The following is a 16,128-nucleotide window of genomic DNA, read 5'->3' as shown; positions in this document are numbered from 1 at the left end:
AGTAGTGGGGTTAGCATATGACCCCAGAGTCCTCCTGGACTGTTCATTTCCACTTAGTTCTATGATGGAATAAAGGAGATGGTATGTATGTTGATATTATTTATTTTATAAAAATTAATTTTTATAAAATAAAATAAAAACGAAATAAATAAAAGAAATTGAAAATATTTTGAAATTGAAATCTGGATTTTTATATAAAATTTTCGAAAATGTAGTTCAAAATTAGTTAGAAAAGATATATTTTTTTTGAATTTTGAATTTTATGATGAAAGAGAAAAACACACAAAAGACACAAGACTTAAAATTTTTAGATCCAATGCTCTTTATTTTCGAAAATTTTGGAGGGAAAACACCAAGGAACACCAAACTTAAAAATTTTAAGATCAAAACACAAGAAAGACTCAAGAACACCTTGAAGATTCACAAGAACACCAAGAACAAAAGAAAGAACACCAAACTTAATATTTTTAGAAAACCAAGACAAATTTTTGAAAATTAAAGAAAAATTAACAAGGAAACACCAAACTTAGAGTTTGGCACAAGATTCAATCAAAGAAAAATTATTTTTGAAAAAGATTTTTAAAAGAAGATGCCCAATTGCCAAGAACATAAGCCAACGTTATAACCAACTGAGCTAAAAATGTAATGTATTTTAAGGATGTATTATTTTTGTGGATAAAAGTATAATTTTTGAAAGTTAATATTAAAGATGTATTATTTTTATGGATAAAATAAATTTTTGAAAACTAATGTTTTGAAAAAAAGCACAAGAAAAACAAGAAAAGACACAGAATAAGAAAAATTAAAGATCAAACAAGGAAAATAAACAAGAACAACTTGAAGATCAAGGAAGAACAAAGACACTAATACGAAAATTTTAAAGAAAAATATAAAATATGCAATTGACACCAAACTTATAACAAGACACTAGACTCAAAGAAAATTAATATTTTTGAAAAGAAAATAAAAGACTCTGACCCAATTGCCAAAATTTTCCTAATCTAAGAAATAAAATAAACCTTTAGTTGTTCAAACTCGAACAATTCCCGGCAACGGCGCCAAAAACTTGGTGCACGAAATTGCAATAACACTTTTTGCAATCCGCACAACTAACCAGCAAGTGCACTGGGTCGTCCAAGTAATACATTACGTGAGTAAGGGTCGATTCCACGGAGATTATTAGTTTGAAGCAAGCTAGTCTACGGCAAGCTGTATGTAGGGTGTCACCATTGTCAGTGGCTACTTCCCATCCTCTCAGTGAAAATGTTCCAGATGCTCTGTCACAGCACGGCTAATCAGCTGTCGGTTCTCGATCATGTTGGAATAGGATCCATTGATCCTTTTGCGTTTGTCATCACGCCCAGCAATCGCGAGTTTGAAGCTCGTCACAGCCATTCAATCCTTGAATCCTACTCGGAATACCACAGACAAGGTTTAGACTTTCCGGATCCTCAAGAATAGCCGCCATCAATTCTAGCTTATACCACGAAGATTCTGATTAGAGAATCTAAGAGAAGCTCATTCAATCTGATGTAGAACGGAGGTGTTTGTCAGGCACGCGTTTATGAGTTGAGAAAGGTGATGAGTGTCATGGATCATCACCTTCTCTATAATTAAGCGCGAACGAACATCTTAGAGAGGAGCACACAAACGTTTGAGTGGAGAAATAAAAACAACTGCATTAATTCATCGAGACGCTGCAGAGCTCCTCACCCCGAACGATGGAGTTTAGAGACTCATGCCGTCCACTACAAAAAAAAGAGTTTAAAATGGCATTGATATTACGGCGGTTTTAAAGAACCGCCGTAATACCCGGTTTTTATGGCATGTTTGGTTGCTGCCATAATTAACTTTGTGTATTGTGGCGGTTCTGGTGATTATGGCGGTTTTGAACCGCCGTTTTCACACGTATATAAAACAATAGAATTCCAACCCTAGCCTCATTAAACGAAACACATTTTCGGCGGTCTCTCGCTCCTTCGTCTCCTCCAATCCGTGCTCCGACAACGCCGTTCTTCCCTCTCGGGATTCTCTCTCTTCGCCGGTTACGATACCACTATACCTCTCCCTCTCTGCTGATTTGTTTCTCTGCAGCTCACTCTCAAGTTCTCTAGGTACCTCTCCCTCTCCGTCAGTTACTGATTTCTTCGTTTTTGCTCGGGTTTTGGTTTCAAAATTGTTTTTGTTGCTGAGTTTTGGGGGTTTTTGTTTCTCTGCAGCTCCGCGATCGGGTCTTGTGTTGAAGCATTCGATTGACGTTGGTGCGGGAGTGATTGACGCCGATCGGATCTTGTGTTCAACCGTCGACGATCTCAGATCTTGGATCTTGGATCTTGGATCTTCCTTCCTCACATCTGCCATCGACACTGCATGCAAAGCCAGCGAAGTTGTTTTCGTTACCTTACCCCCTCCTTTCTCATTCTCTCTCTCCCCGATCTCAGATCTAGTGCCAATGTCTAGTGTTCTGAACTGGTTATGTTGATTAAAGACCACTTGTTATCTGAACTGGTTTTGTTGTGTTGATTCAAGTATCTAGTGTTCTGATTAAATTTGCATTTGTATCCGTTTCTGAAGTATCTAGTTGAATGCTTACTTCAGTGTTGCAACAATCTATTCTTTATTTTTAGTATTTATCTTGCATTTAGCTTGATTTTGGAAATTAAGATAGTAATCTTGTTTCCTTAAGTGCTCTTACAAATACTAGAAATGAGATCTTTTCATGTAAGTTTTTTACCTTGTTGCGTTGGTTTGTTTCTCTTTCAGTTTATGTATCATGGTCTATTCCATTACATGAGCTTGTCAAATGTTCTTTATTTTTGTAGTAAGGGAAGTTTTGTCAACATGAATTTTGTGATTTGATAATGTCACTTGATTATTATTCTAGAGCGTACTATCCAAAGACAGCTCCACTTTGGCACTCTCTCTTTAATACGAAGATGCTTTGGTTTTTTTGGCACTAAACTACATAGCATTCACTACCTTAATCATTGTTTCTGTCCTATCTATTTGGTAGAATTTTCTTTTGAGTTTGACAATGAAGATGTGAAGCAGAAAAGCTGGATTCTCATTGTTTTCTTATCTCCTTTTTCTTTTTTTGTTGCTGTTGTTGCAGATATTAGCTGTAGCTAGGAAAAATGGCCAGGTAAGAAGAGGCTGTGGTATTTTTATTTTTGGTGACTACAGAACAAGTTTGATTTAAATGTTGATGTACCTCTCTCTCTCTCTCTCTCTCTCTCTCTCTCTCTCTCTCCACATGTACAGATTAAGATTTTGAGTCCTGTAAGTGGAGATCTACATGCAACAATTTCAAGTTCTAGCTCCACATGTTAGTTTGCATTTATTTGCAAAAGCAAATCTGAAGCTATCTACAAGGTATATAAATCACTGCTTTTTGACAATTTAAGTTTGTCTTTCATTCTTGCATGTATTGTATTTTGGTTGTGCTCAATATAAGGGTAATAGTCTCATTGAATTGGCCAAAAAGTGTGTTGCCCGTGACATCAATTCAAGACCAAACATCTCTGAGGTTTTCATGACTTTGTCTAAGATTCAATCATCTACATTGAATTGGGATCCCTCTGATGAGCTTGAACGGTTTAAATCAGTTAGCCAAATGTCTGATACTGATAGTTGATAGTTTTTTTTTTTTCTTAAAACTTCTTAGAACCTAAAAATTGTAATCTACTGGCACTGATCCTGAGAATCGAGAATGCATGCTATTTTTTTTCCACACAAATTAGTGATTTAATTTAATAAATAAATGGTATTGTTCATGTGTGTTAATAATTCAGTAAGTCTTTTGAAGTAAGAATTATTTTGACTTTAATGATTGTTCTCTCCAAGTCTGACCCAAGTTTTGTGTCAAGATCACATTTGATGAAACTAGGGAATATGATCTTAGGCAAATATTATTATATATAAAAAAGTAGAAGAGAAAAAAAAGTAAATGATTGCTGGTATTATGTATTATGGATTTGAATGCTTCCCTTTCACATTATATTAGTATTAGAGTGGAATTTGTCTTCTGACTTTGATTATTAACTTATTAAATTCAGTCTTTTGGTTCTCATTGATGAAGAAAAACCGTTGCTTGAAGCTGAGAATGATTAGTTGATTACTAAATAGTAATATTAAATTTCCTTGGGCCTAAGCCTTATTTTAATAGCTTAGCAATACATGATGAATGGGTTCTAAACTCCAAAAAGTAATGGCCTAAATTGGACAAGATCTAAATGGACATTGGATTTTCACAAAAAGAAAACTCAACATAGCCCAAATAATTTATAAAAGGTTAGGGTTTGGTTTTGTATCACATCTTTCTTTTAAAAGTATATTCAGGGGTTAATTTATAAATAGTTAACTGCAGTGGATTATTTTTTCAAAAACTCAGCTGATATGAGCTTATTTTCTAATGTGCAGTCCCAGAAGAATACACGTGTGTTGCAGAAGCTGAGTTTCTGGTATTTCTTATTAGAAAAAATACCATTTTATTTTTCATTTTCAAGTTTTCCCTTGTTGACTTTAGTGATATTAGTCTTCTAAATTTATTAGAAATTTTAAAATTTTAAATTTACAAACTGCAGATAAAGGTTGAAGACTTCTTTAGGTACTTTCCCTTGTTGTAGCATATGCTTCATCTTCTTGTTATGCTTCTCTTGCTATTGCGTGAAATTTTTATTTGTTTATTGCGTGAAATTTTTATTGTGTGCAAAAGCAAATCTGAACTCATTGAACTCATTGAAAACTATACTAAACCTTGAACTATTATGTTTTCTCTTCCCATGCATGAATTTTAATTTTTTTTTTTTGGTCTTGATGCATGAATTGTTTTAGGTTTGAATGATTATTATAGGGTTATTCTGATTTTGTTTCGTGTCCATGACACCGGCTTTTCGTACTAACATATTTTCAACCCCAAATTTAACATTTCTTACACTAGCTTTGAAAGTCTCTTAGATTGATATAGCTATTTAAAAGAATATGTTTGGAGTAAGAGACAAGTCTAAGATAGATGGTGTATTTAAAAATACAAATTTGTTGTAGTTTTTGTTCTTGTAAAAGGTGACATATGGTCTTAAATATTCTTAATGTTAGTTACATCATCTACTAAAAGGTATGGTGCTACACAAGTAAAATTATGAAATAGTTCAGCCTTAGAATGAGCTTCATGTTCTTATCAGGACTTTTGATCTAACTAATTGCTTAATATTAAAATTAGTTTTAATTAATAAGGCTCAATTTTTCAATCACTACTCTGTATCTTCATAAGTACCTCACTAATCTCCTTAAATTAAATGTTTGAGTTAAAACATTGCAAGAAAATATGTTACATAATTACTTAATTATATATCATTATTTATTAATTTATTTGTGACACATTTTGTTTCCAAGATAGCCTTAAGAAACAAACACTCAAATGATTCACAATCAGGTAAATTAAGAATTAAGAATTTATTAAAATTTAATTCTAAAGGTTTTCATTTCAAGGTATCTTAGATTTGCTTTACATTATCCAATATACAATTTTCACAAAAGTATTTGGTAATTGGTAGGGAGGAACTATACTTTTTCTCTCTCTCTCTCTGTTTTTTTTTTTTTGGATAATTGTTATTGTTAATATAAAATTGTATATTGTGTTCTCCCATCTCCATTGTTCGAACTTATAATTATTGTGTTCTCCCATCTCCCATCTCCCATTCTGTTCTCTGAATTAGCTAGCTAGGTTAAGAGTAATAATCTAGTTTTATTGTGTATAACCACGTGTTGTTGCTTCCCTTTTGTTTGACCCCATAACACTTAATAACTGAAATTGGGACCAAAATAATAACATAGCATTTTGTCGGATGCACACACATTCTTGCTACTTACTCCTACTTAGCATGGAATCAGAACTCTGATTTTGTAATTTTAACTCATTTGGGTTAAATTGAGATATAGATGAATAATTTGAAAAAAAATAGATGCTATTAATTTGAGTTTCAAAATTCAAATAAGTTGGAATATCATGTTTGGGCTTAATTAATTCTCAATCGTATCCAACACATTATATATCTTTGGGCTTAATTAATCAATCCCAATAACATATAAAGTTGAATTTAATTACTGATCGTTTCATCTAAATAATATATTTGTTTTATTTATTTTTTTTGTTTCTTTTTATCTTGTAGAAAAAAATTAATTTGCATATATACAACTACTTGAGAAGGAAAAGTTCATAAAGCCACAGTTACAGCCACAAAATTATCATTTGAAAGAGGTAATTATAATTTTTTTTATAATTTTTTTAGAATATTATTTAAGTATTTGTTTGATATCTAATTTGCATACAAGAATTTCTTTTTATAGTAGCGCCCGCTGATATATACTAGTTAGTTGCCTAGTTAATATGAGAGAGAGAGAGAAAGATTTTTAATGAATAGATTTTTTAATATTCCTATTTGTAGTCCCTCTTAGTCATGTCAATTGATAAGTCATGGATTGGAAAACCACGAAACACGCACGAGTATAAAGATGGTCTAAACAAGTTTTTGGATTTCGCCTTTGAGCATCGATCTCTCGGGGGTCATCAGATTAAATGCCCTTGTCCGGTGTGTAGTTTTGGCAAGTGGCAAACAAGAGAGAAAGTTTTTGAACATTTAATAGTCAAGCCGTTTCCAGAAAACTACAAAGTTTGGTATTGGCATGGTGAAGAAGCAGTTGGAGTTGGGTCACAAGCTCATCAAACTAGTCAAATTGTACAAGATGATTCGACATCTCAACATCCAATGGTAACAATGCTCAATGACGCGTTTGGAGTTGCTGGACCTGACTTGAATGAAGATGGAGATAGAGATGAAGACAACATAGAAGATGGAGATGGAGATGAAGACAACATAGAAGATGGAGATGGAGATGAAGACAACATAGAAGATGGAGATGGAGATGAAGACAACATAGAAGATGGAGATGGAGATGGAGATGAACTCTGTGGGATCGACCCTTACTCGCGTAAGGTTTATTACTTGGACGACCCAGTACACTTGCTGGTTAGTTGAACGGAGTTGTGAATTCAACTGGTGCCACAATAATGATTTCATACAAGTACAAAAGAATATGGATCACAATTTCATCCACCACTGCTCAATCAATGCGATGGCATGCTTCGGCAGAAAAGAAAGATTCGAAGATGAGGCATCCGCGGGATTCTGAAGCTTGGAAGACATTCGATTTACTTAATGATAGGTTTGCTGAAGATCCTCGAAATGTACGTCTTGGTCTTGCAGCTGATGGATTCAACCCCTTTGGAGCTATGCGTACAAACTATAGCGTTTGGCCAGTGGTGCTTATTCCATACAATCGACCTCCATGGGAGTGCATGAAGCCAACATCACTAATCTTGTCAATGATTATTCCTGGAGAGAAAATGCCAGGGAACAACATAGACGTATACTTATAACCTCTTATCAAAGAGTTAAAAGAGTTGTGGCATGATGGTGTTCAAACATTAGATAGGTTCAAGAATGAAATGTTTACATTGCGAGCAGCATTAATGTGGACAATTAGTGATTTTCCAGGCCTTGGTAACTTGTCTGGGTGGAACGTACACAGTAAATATGCTTGTCCTACATGTAACTTCAACACTGATTCATATAGATTAAAGCATGGTGAAAAATGGTGTTTTTTGGGACATCGCCGTTTCTTAGAAAGGGGTCATAAGTTTAGGCTAAGTCGTGCAAAATTTAATGGAAATATCGAGTTGAGGGATCCCCCAGCAGTACTAACAGGGTCAGAAATATTGGAACAACTTGAAGGCATCAATGTTTCATTTGGAAAGGAACTACAGGCAAGTAAAGGTAAGAGGACTCGACGAAAAGTTGTTGAAGAAGATGATGAATCGGGGATATGGAGGAAGAAAAGCATATTTTTTGATCTTCCTTATTGGAAGTCTAACTTATTGCGCCACAATCTAGATGTCATGCACATTAAAAAGAATGTTTGCGACAATGTGTTATACACTTTGCTCAATGAGACTGGAAGGTCAAAGGATAATCTCAAAGCTCGTAAGGATCTTAAAGAAATGGGCATGAGGAAAGGTTTATGGCCAGATGAAAATGGGAGATATCATCCATCTTTGTTCACAATGTCAAATTCCATGAAAGATGTATTCTTGCGTACTATAAAGAATATTAGAGTACTAGATGGTCTCTCGAGTAATATTTCACGGTGTGTTGACCTGAAGCAAAGAAAGCTTTCTGGATTGAAGAGCCATGATTGCCACGTCCTTATGCAGCAACTATTACCCATTGCCATACGTAATGTGCTACCAGATAAAGTTACTGCAGTGCTAATAGAGTTGTCTTCATTCTTTCAACAGTTGTGCTCTAAAAGCTTAAGTCTTACAGAACTTGAGAAGCTCCAACCTCGAATAATCCTTACCCTTTGTCATTTAGAAATGTTGTTCCCTCCTTCTTTCTTTACAATCATGGTTCATTTAACCTGTCATCTAGTTGATGAAGCAAAACTTGGAGGACTAATACACTATAGGTGGATGTATCCTATTGAGAGGTAAATATCTCTTTTCAATCATTATTCATTTAACTTATCACTTAGTTATATCTTGCTTAGGTATTTAACCTGTCACTTAATTATACAAACTAGGTATTTAGGTCATTTGAAGCCTTATGTACGAAACAAAGCTAAATCAGAAGGTTCTATAGCTGAAGGATATGTGGCTGAAGAAGCTCTTACATTTTGCTCTCGATACTTAGAAGGGATTGAGACAAGATTTAATAGGCCACCACGTGTTGATGACCGTCCGGATGGTAATTACAATAAACATGTTGATTCGCTTTTTCCACAAATGGGTAACTCTAAGGGAGCTTTCACAGTATTTGAGTTGTCACCTATGGAAAAAAAACAAGCACATCGCTATATGGTTCTAAATTGTCCATATATCAAACCGTTCATTGATTAAGTGCTTAAGGATTTGCGTACATGTTTTTTATTTACTTGAAAATAGTTGTTTAGTTAGAGTTAAACTTTCATATCTGACAGTGACTTCAAAGATTTTATACGAAGAAGATCTAAGGGTAGAAGGCCATCAAATGTAGAGATAGAAAAAAGAGTCAATAAAGATTTTGTTACTTGGTTTCCTACGCAGGTAAATAGAAAAGTGATCATTTTTTGCTAATATTGAGGAGTATTTGTGGATATAATAACTAATATGTTGTTCTATCATAATAGCTTATGAACCCAGACGTTATGAATACTGTGCATGAGGATTTGAGATACTTAGCAAGGGGTCCATCACGATATGCCAAGAGGTTTTCTACATTTAGTATCAATGGGTTCTCCTTTCGAACTACCAATCGAGACAATGGGCTAAAGACCCAGAATAGTGGAGTTTTCTTAATGTCTTCAACTCCTTGTGTTGCTAGCGCTAGTGATGCTAATGTTAGGAATGCTGATTTGTCATATTATGGCAAATTAGAAGATATTATAGAACTAAACTACAATGGCAGATTTCAGGTTACTTTATTCAAATGTAAATGGGCTGACACCACTAGAGAATGGGGCTGTAGAAAGGATAGTTGGGGTTTTACTTCTGTTAATTTTTCACGAGTAATACACAGTGGTGACCGAGAGGAGGATGATCCATATATTGAAGCTTCACAAGCTCGAATGGTGTATTTTGTCAATGATGAAGTGAATAAAGATTGGAGTGTTGTCGTGCATTTGAAGCCAAGAGACTCATATGATATGGGGGGAAATGAAGATGATGAAGCATGCGAGAATGAGCCATGGTTAGAGCAAAACTTGGATTCTTTATTTGAAAATGGTGATAATCTATCATTGTTAAGAGATGAGGTAGATGATGAACTACTAGATGATGACATTGGAGAAGACGAACACATGTCGGAATAGTTAGTAGGTTAAATTAATTTATGGTATGAAATTTATAGTTAAGTTTTCATTTAGTTATAATTCACATTTTATCTATACTTATTAATTATTTTATTTCCAACTATTATTTTATCTAAAAAATAAAAAGGACAGAAATGAAAATCTTGTGATTTAAAACCTGTAACTGATCTTGACTGGCGAATAGCATTTTAAAAAGGGCATTCTGTTTATACAATTCTCTATCTTCTTGCTAGGCTGTTAGCAGCTCTTGTTACTGCTAGCAAAGATTGTTTCTAGGAATATGTCTCTATGTGTGTGTGTTTTCTTTTTTTTTGGGGGGGGGTTAGGAAGATAAAATATGATTATGATTGCTAGAAAATTGTCTGCCTGGGTGTGAAGAGATTTTATTTCTGTACTATAAGAATTCAATGCAGTAATCATCTGGTATGGCTTAACCTGTGTTTTTGATAACTCATCAATATGTAGCCCACTGTTGAAAGCCACTCTTTGTTTGTCCATTTTGACTATGGGCTGATATATTTGTTGAATAGCATATCTGTGCATGGAAATGTTTCATAGCCAATAATCATAAATGTTAACAGAATGAGTTGGAAGTTTATTAAGTCTAACAACTGCCCGTGGTTCATATCTTCGTTTTATCTAAAGGCTGCCTAATTTTACATAAATTGAGACAAGATTTAATGGAACTACTAAGCTTTGACCACATTTTATTCTATATTTATTAATTATTGATTTGATCCATTATGCAGATATGCCAAAGCAAAAGAGGTACAAGAATCTACTTAAAGCAGCAGCCGCAGCTGCAAATTCTTCACAAGACAAGTCCACAGTAGCTGCAAATACATCACAAGTCAAGTCCGCAGCAGCTGCAAATTCCTCCCGGAACAAGTCAGCAGCTTCAAATTCCTCCCGGGATAAGTCAGCAGCTGCAAGTTCCTCTCGGGACAAGTCGGCAGCAGCTGCAAGTTCCTTTCGGGACAAGTCGGCAGCTTCAAGTTCCTCTCGGGACAAGTCGGCAGCAGCTGCAAGTTCCTCCCGGGACAAGTCGGCAGCTTCAAATTCTTCTGAGCCATCATCAGTTGCTGCAACTATATTTGAGCATCCATCCGAACCTAAACGTAAACGTGGACGTGAATCTAAACATTATTGGACTGTTGATGCCATAGGTATGTATAGATGTTTTATTAACTATAAATTAAATTACATTTTCATTGATATTGTGCTGTATGGCTATGCCATAGAAGTTGGATTTTATTCATGGTTACTTAAGTTTCTTCATGAAGTTTTCCTTTATTTTTATAATGTATTTTATTTTTTTATTTTGTTTCTTCATGAATCTATTCTTTTTGTTTCCCCATAATCCTTCACCTGTATATGTTTTCTTTGTTAAGCACCTATGTTTGAAAACTTCACATAGAATGTTTAAAGAAGAAAATTTGAATACATAGAGTGTACATAACCGTTATAGCTTTTCTGAGTAATTGACAAGAAAATAATAATTTATGTGATTGATACAGATCACTGTTATAGCTTTTCTGGCCTGGTCTGATACTCATTTATTTATACTCGTTTGTCTATTTTAGATGAACACAGAGATAGTACACGTCTTCATTTATTAGTGAAGGATGTGCATAATTTGCCAGAAGGTTTGCGCATAGTTGTCAATTTTGATAAAGATTATGCAGCAATAGGAGAAGCAGCTGGACTCCTTGCAGGAGTTTGTGGGCAATTGGCCACTGATTGTGTTGCATTTCCAATTAGCTTTGACAAGTGGTTAGACATTCCAACAAGCTTTTTTGAAAATCAATGGAATATTTTTTTCCTAGTAAGAAGATTACTCAAACTCTAAAGCTTATTTCTTTGCCATTATTTAGTTATATTTGCCGGTTATAATATATATTCTTTGTTATAATATTGAAGGCTCGATTTTGCTTCAAAGTGAGTGATAACTTGGCCAAACGATTTTTGCTCCAATCGCTTGGCAAAAAATGGAGGGAACATAGGATAAAGCTTTGGAATGATTTTTATGATCCGAGGTTGAGTAAAACCGAGATCATAAATAATGCACCAGAAGATATTGCTCCTGATCAATGGGCTTTATTCGTAGAATATCGTTTGAAGCCTGAAACTCAGGTAAGTACTTACTCTCCTAGTTAATGTTGTTGAATATATATAATTGAATATGAAGTAGTCAATGTTGTTGAAGAGTGATTTTGATTTCTGGGTGTCTCTAGAGTTGCCAGATGTTCTGATCTTTATTTTTACAATTGAACTATTGGCTGCGGGACAGTCTTAAATAGTGGTACATTTTCTGTTTATTTTAGTCCTAAATTGCTGTGGTTAGTGCACATTTTTACCCTATTTAAGTCAGTTTTGAAAGATGATGGTTCTTGCGGTTAACATGCAGAAGTGAATATTGCTATAAATTTACAGAATTTAGTAAGAGGAATATTGCTGTGGTTAATGCACATTTTTACCCTATTCTTATGTGTATCCAAATTCAACTTGCAGAAACTTTGTAAGAGGAATCAAGAAATTCGGCAAAAACAAATAATTCCTCATACTTCAAGTGCTAAATCAATTGCAAGAAGAAGGGCTGAATTGGTAATCAATTAATACATGCATATCTAATCTATCTCAAATATAATGCATGCATCATCTCTTAATTTTCTGCATATCTAATCTAAGTTATTAGGCTGCTATTTGTTTATCAAGTCTTTCTACTTTTCTTAAATTTTAGACGGAAGAGACAGGAAAAGAAGTTAATAGAGTTCAAATGTGGGACATCACTCACAAGAAAATAGATGGAAGTTATGTTAATGAAAAGGCTAAAGAAATAGCGGTAAGACTAAAGTCCAATAAGTAACTTGTTTGTATTTCTTTTTCTTTCTTTTTTATAAGATAATACTATTTTTTTATTCTTTCTCTTTCTTTTTATATATGTAGGAGAAGATTGAAGCACATAGCAGCCAACAACCGATGGAATTAACTGTTAATTCTCCTCTTGATGCTCTTGGAGTAGTTTTTGGGAAAGAGCACCCTGGCCGTGTTCGAGGTTTAGGTATGGGAGCTGTTCCAACAATTGCTTTCAAGAACAACACCACAAGGATTAGTCAAATGAATTTAGATTCTTCAAATGATGTTGGCACATCATCTACTTGTGGTCTAAATGTGCAAGAGGAGTTGGATACTGTTAAAGCGCAATTGCAAGCGCTAGTATCCTATATTGCTTCTAAGGAAGGAGGTAGAATTCCAATACAATTGGCTGGAATGTTCCCTACTCAACAAGTTTCACAGGTACATTCATATTTTGCCTATGATTCCTATTATTAATATAATTAGTAGTAGTGCTTTTTGCTTCTAAGGAACTATAGTAATTAAAGTGAAACTGGAGGTTGGGGTTCCTTCTTGATTGGATGTATTTTTTATGAGATAATCTTTGAGCATGAAATGAATGAGTGCAGTTCTTTGTCGCAAAAATGCAAGTTATTTATAGATCGGATTGTCTTCTTGGAACATATTTGAATGTACTTTTGAGTGAAATAATTGTAAACTGTTCATGAATACAGATTTTGACTTCCCGTTCTGATTTTCTTCTAAATTATAATTGATTAACAGAAAGTGAAAAAAAAGATTTATCAATTTTTGTGGTATATAGGCATAAGTAGGAAGCAGCTAATGGTAATAGGTGAGCATGAGCATGTGTTATTGCTGGTTGTTGACTAAGGGTTGTTATTGCTGTTATTGCTTTGTTTGAAAATGATTCTATACATCAGTGAATAGAAAGATCTTAAGGCTTCATTCTTTGTCGCTGCTATGGTTAACAAGCACATGGGAAAGCTAATTAACAACTAGCACTAGTAGTATTATTAGTAACATTTTATATGTATTTTTTAGATGAATTCAAATTCATAATTATCCACTTATTATTAATATATGCCTTTTTCTTGTATTTCTTGTGCTCATAATAATTATATTTTTGTTGTAGGGATTGGATCAGGAGAGTGAGATTCCATCACCAAAAGAGTTAGGAAGTAGGTCTTCTGGAGCAAGCAACAAGGAAGCATGACCTTGCTTGATATGTTAAGACGTATATTAAGGATTATATGTTAAGACAATTATAAGTCAGAATTAGTCAATGCTTGTTAAGGATTATTTTGATAATTTGTTTTTTGGATTATGACATTTCAATTATAACTTGGATTATGACTTTTAGATCATGTATGAATTAAAAATCATCTTATGATGTTTGATTTATGGCTATACCTTTTGGTTATTATGAGATTTTTAAGTGAGTTTTGAAAATATCACTTTAAATTAGTGGTTTCAATCTTATTTTAAAAAGTATAAAATTGCCATCATAATTAGGTACAAACGGCGGATAGAAACCCCCGTTTTAAATGAAAACGATGCCATTATACGCTGGTAGAAATGGCGGTTAAAAACTGCCATTTTAAATGAAAATGATGCCATTATATTTTGGAAAAAACGGCGGTTAGAAACTGCCATTTTAAACACACAAGATGCCATTATAATCTGGTAAAAATGGCGGTTATAATGGTAAAAATGGCGGTTAGAAACCGCCATTTTAAACAGAAATGATGCCACGACATCCTGCAAAAAACGGCGATTATAGCCGCCATTTTAAACAATTCAGAAACCGCCATTTTATACGGAAATAATGGCGGTTACAAACCGCCATTTTAACCCTCAGAGAACCGCCGTATTATCCTAAGGTAATTGTGGCGGTTTTCTGAAAACCGCCGTAATAACCAGAATGGCGCCCAGAATAACGGCGTTTCTTGGGGGCGCCATTTTCGGTAATAATGGCGGTTCTAACCGCCGTAATTCCCCAAAATAACCGCCGTTTTAACCCCCTTTTTTGTAGTGGTCAAAAAGTATGTAATTCGGATCTGAAAATGTCATGAGGTACAAGATAAATCTCTAAAAGTTGTTTAAATAGTAAACTAGTAACCTAGGTTTACAGAATATGAGTAAACTAAGATAATTGGTGCAGAAATCCACTTCTGGGGCCCACTTGGTGTGTGCTGGGGCTGAGACTAAAGCTATCCACGAGTTAAGGCCTTTCTTGGAGTTGAACTCCAAGTTATAACGTGTTTTGGGCGTTCAACTCCGGATCATGACGTGTTTCTGGCGTTTAACTCCAGACAGCAGCATGTACTTGGCGTTCAACGCCAAGTTACATCGTCTATCTTCGCGCAAAGTATGGACTATTATATATTGCTGAAAAGACCTGGATGTCTACTTTCCAACGCCGTTGAGAGTGCGCCAATTGAACTCCTGTAGCTCTAAAAAATCCATTCCGAGTGCAGGGAGGTCAGATCCAACAGCATCAGCAGTCCTTTTTCAGCCTAACTCAGATTTTTGCTCAACTCCCTCAATTTCAGCCAGAAAATACCTGAAATCACAGAAAAACAAACAAACTCATAGTAAAGTCCAGAAATGTATTTTTGCCTAAAAACCAATAATATTCTACTAAAAACTAATTAAAACATACTAAAATCTACATGAAATTACCCCCAAAAAGCGTATAAAATATCCGCTCATCACATACCAGCTCTGAGTACGAACCATTTCCCTTTTACTCTTAAGGCCGCAAAGAGCTCTAAGCTGGCCATCTGTTTCAAGCAAACCATAATCAAGTGGAAAAGTAAAGATAAAGGCTAAGGATTTTACCCACTTGAATTTTGTATTGGGTGGTAATGGCCTTGGGATATGTGTTTCTAGTGGTTTTGCAAGCTCTACTCCTTGGTATTCTTCGGTGAATTCCTCCACTTCCTTTCAAACTTCTTTAATTTTAGTGCACGAAATTGCAATCACACTTTTGCAATCCCGCACAACTAACCAGCAAGTGCACTGGGTCGTCCAAGTAATACCTTGCGTGAGCAAGGGTCGATCCCACGGAGATTGTCAGCTTGAAGCAAGCTATGGTTATCTTGTAAATCTTAGTCAGGATATCAGAAACTATCAGGATTGATTGTGAAAAGCTAAAGAACATGAAATGATTACTTATTTTGCAGTAATGGAGAATAGGTTGAGGTTTGGAGATGCTCCATCTTCTGAATCTCTGCTTTCCTACTGTCTTCTTCTTCAAACACGCAAGTCTCCTTCCATGGCAAGCTGTATGTAGGGTTTCACCGTTGTCAATGGCTACCTCCCATCCTCTCAGTGAAAACGATTGCATATGCTCTGTCACAGCACGCG

General features: G+C 34.8%; 2 protein-coding genes across 2 annotated transcripts; both read left to right on the top strand.

The window, feature by feature from the left end:
* The first annotated feature begins 10,654 nt into the window (after positions 1-10,654).
* On the top strand, positions 10,655-12,199 carry LOC127744554 (uncharacterized). Its single transcript, XM_052256665.1, has 4 exons — positions 10,655-11,069; positions 11,487-11,728; positions 11,824-12,036; positions 12,095-12,199. The coding sequence occupies exons 1-4, from the start codon at positions 10,655-10,657 to the stop codon at positions 12,197-12,199; spliced, it is 975 nt and encodes a 324-aa protein (XP_052112625.1).
* A 454-nt stretch (positions 12,200-12,653) lies between these two features.
* LOC107472340 (uncharacterized) lies at positions 12,654-14,013 on the top strand. The gene is made up of 3 exons (XM_016091866.3): positions 12,654-12,745; positions 12,850-13,200; positions 13,892-14,013. The coding sequence occupies exons 1-3, from the start codon at positions 12,680-12,682 to the stop codon at positions 13,970-13,972; spliced, it is 498 nt and encodes a 165-aa protein (XP_015947352.3). The 5' UTR covers positions 12,654-12,679; the 3' UTR covers positions 13,973-14,013.
* Positions 14,014-16,128: the final 2,115 nt, after the last annotated feature.

The sequence above is a fragment of the Arachis duranensis genome, unplaced genomic scaffold, assembly GCF_000817695.3.
Source record: "Arachis duranensis cultivar V14167 unplaced genomic scaffold, aradu.V14167.gnm2.J7QH unplaced_Scaffold_59379, whole genome shotgun sequence".
In the NCBI taxonomy this organism is placed as follows: domain Eukaryota; kingdom Viridiplantae; phylum Streptophyta; class Magnoliopsida; order Fabales; family Fabaceae; genus Arachis; species Arachis duranensis.
The sequence above is the reverse complement of the archived record's forward strand: the minus strand, read 5'-3'. Positions and strand labels throughout refer to the sequence as shown.

Coding starts and splice junctions, on each gene's coding strand:
- LOC127744554 (XM_052256665.1), top strand. CDS start 10,655: ATGCCAAAGCAAAAGAGGTACAAGAATCTACTTAAAGCAGCAGCCGCA. Junction 11,729..11,823: donor AATGGAATATTTTTTTCCTA/GTAAGAAGATTA, acceptor ATAATATTGAAG/GCTCGATTTTGCTTCAAAGT. Junction 12,037..12,094: donor GTTTGAAGCCTGAAACTCAG/GTAAGTACTTAC, acceptor AATATGAAGTAG/TCAATGTTGTTGAAGAGTGA.
- LOC107472340 (XM_016091866.3), top strand. CDS start 12,680: ATGTGGGACATCACTCACAAGAAAATAGATGGAAGTTATGTTAATGAA. Junction 12,746..12,849: donor AAAAGGCTAAAGAAATAGCG/GTAAGACTAAAG, acceptor TTATATATGTAG/GAGAAGATTGAAGCACATAG. Junction 13,201..13,891: donor CTACTCAACAAGTTTCACAG/GTACATTCATAT, acceptor TTTTTGTTGTAG/GGATTGGATCAGGAGAGTGA.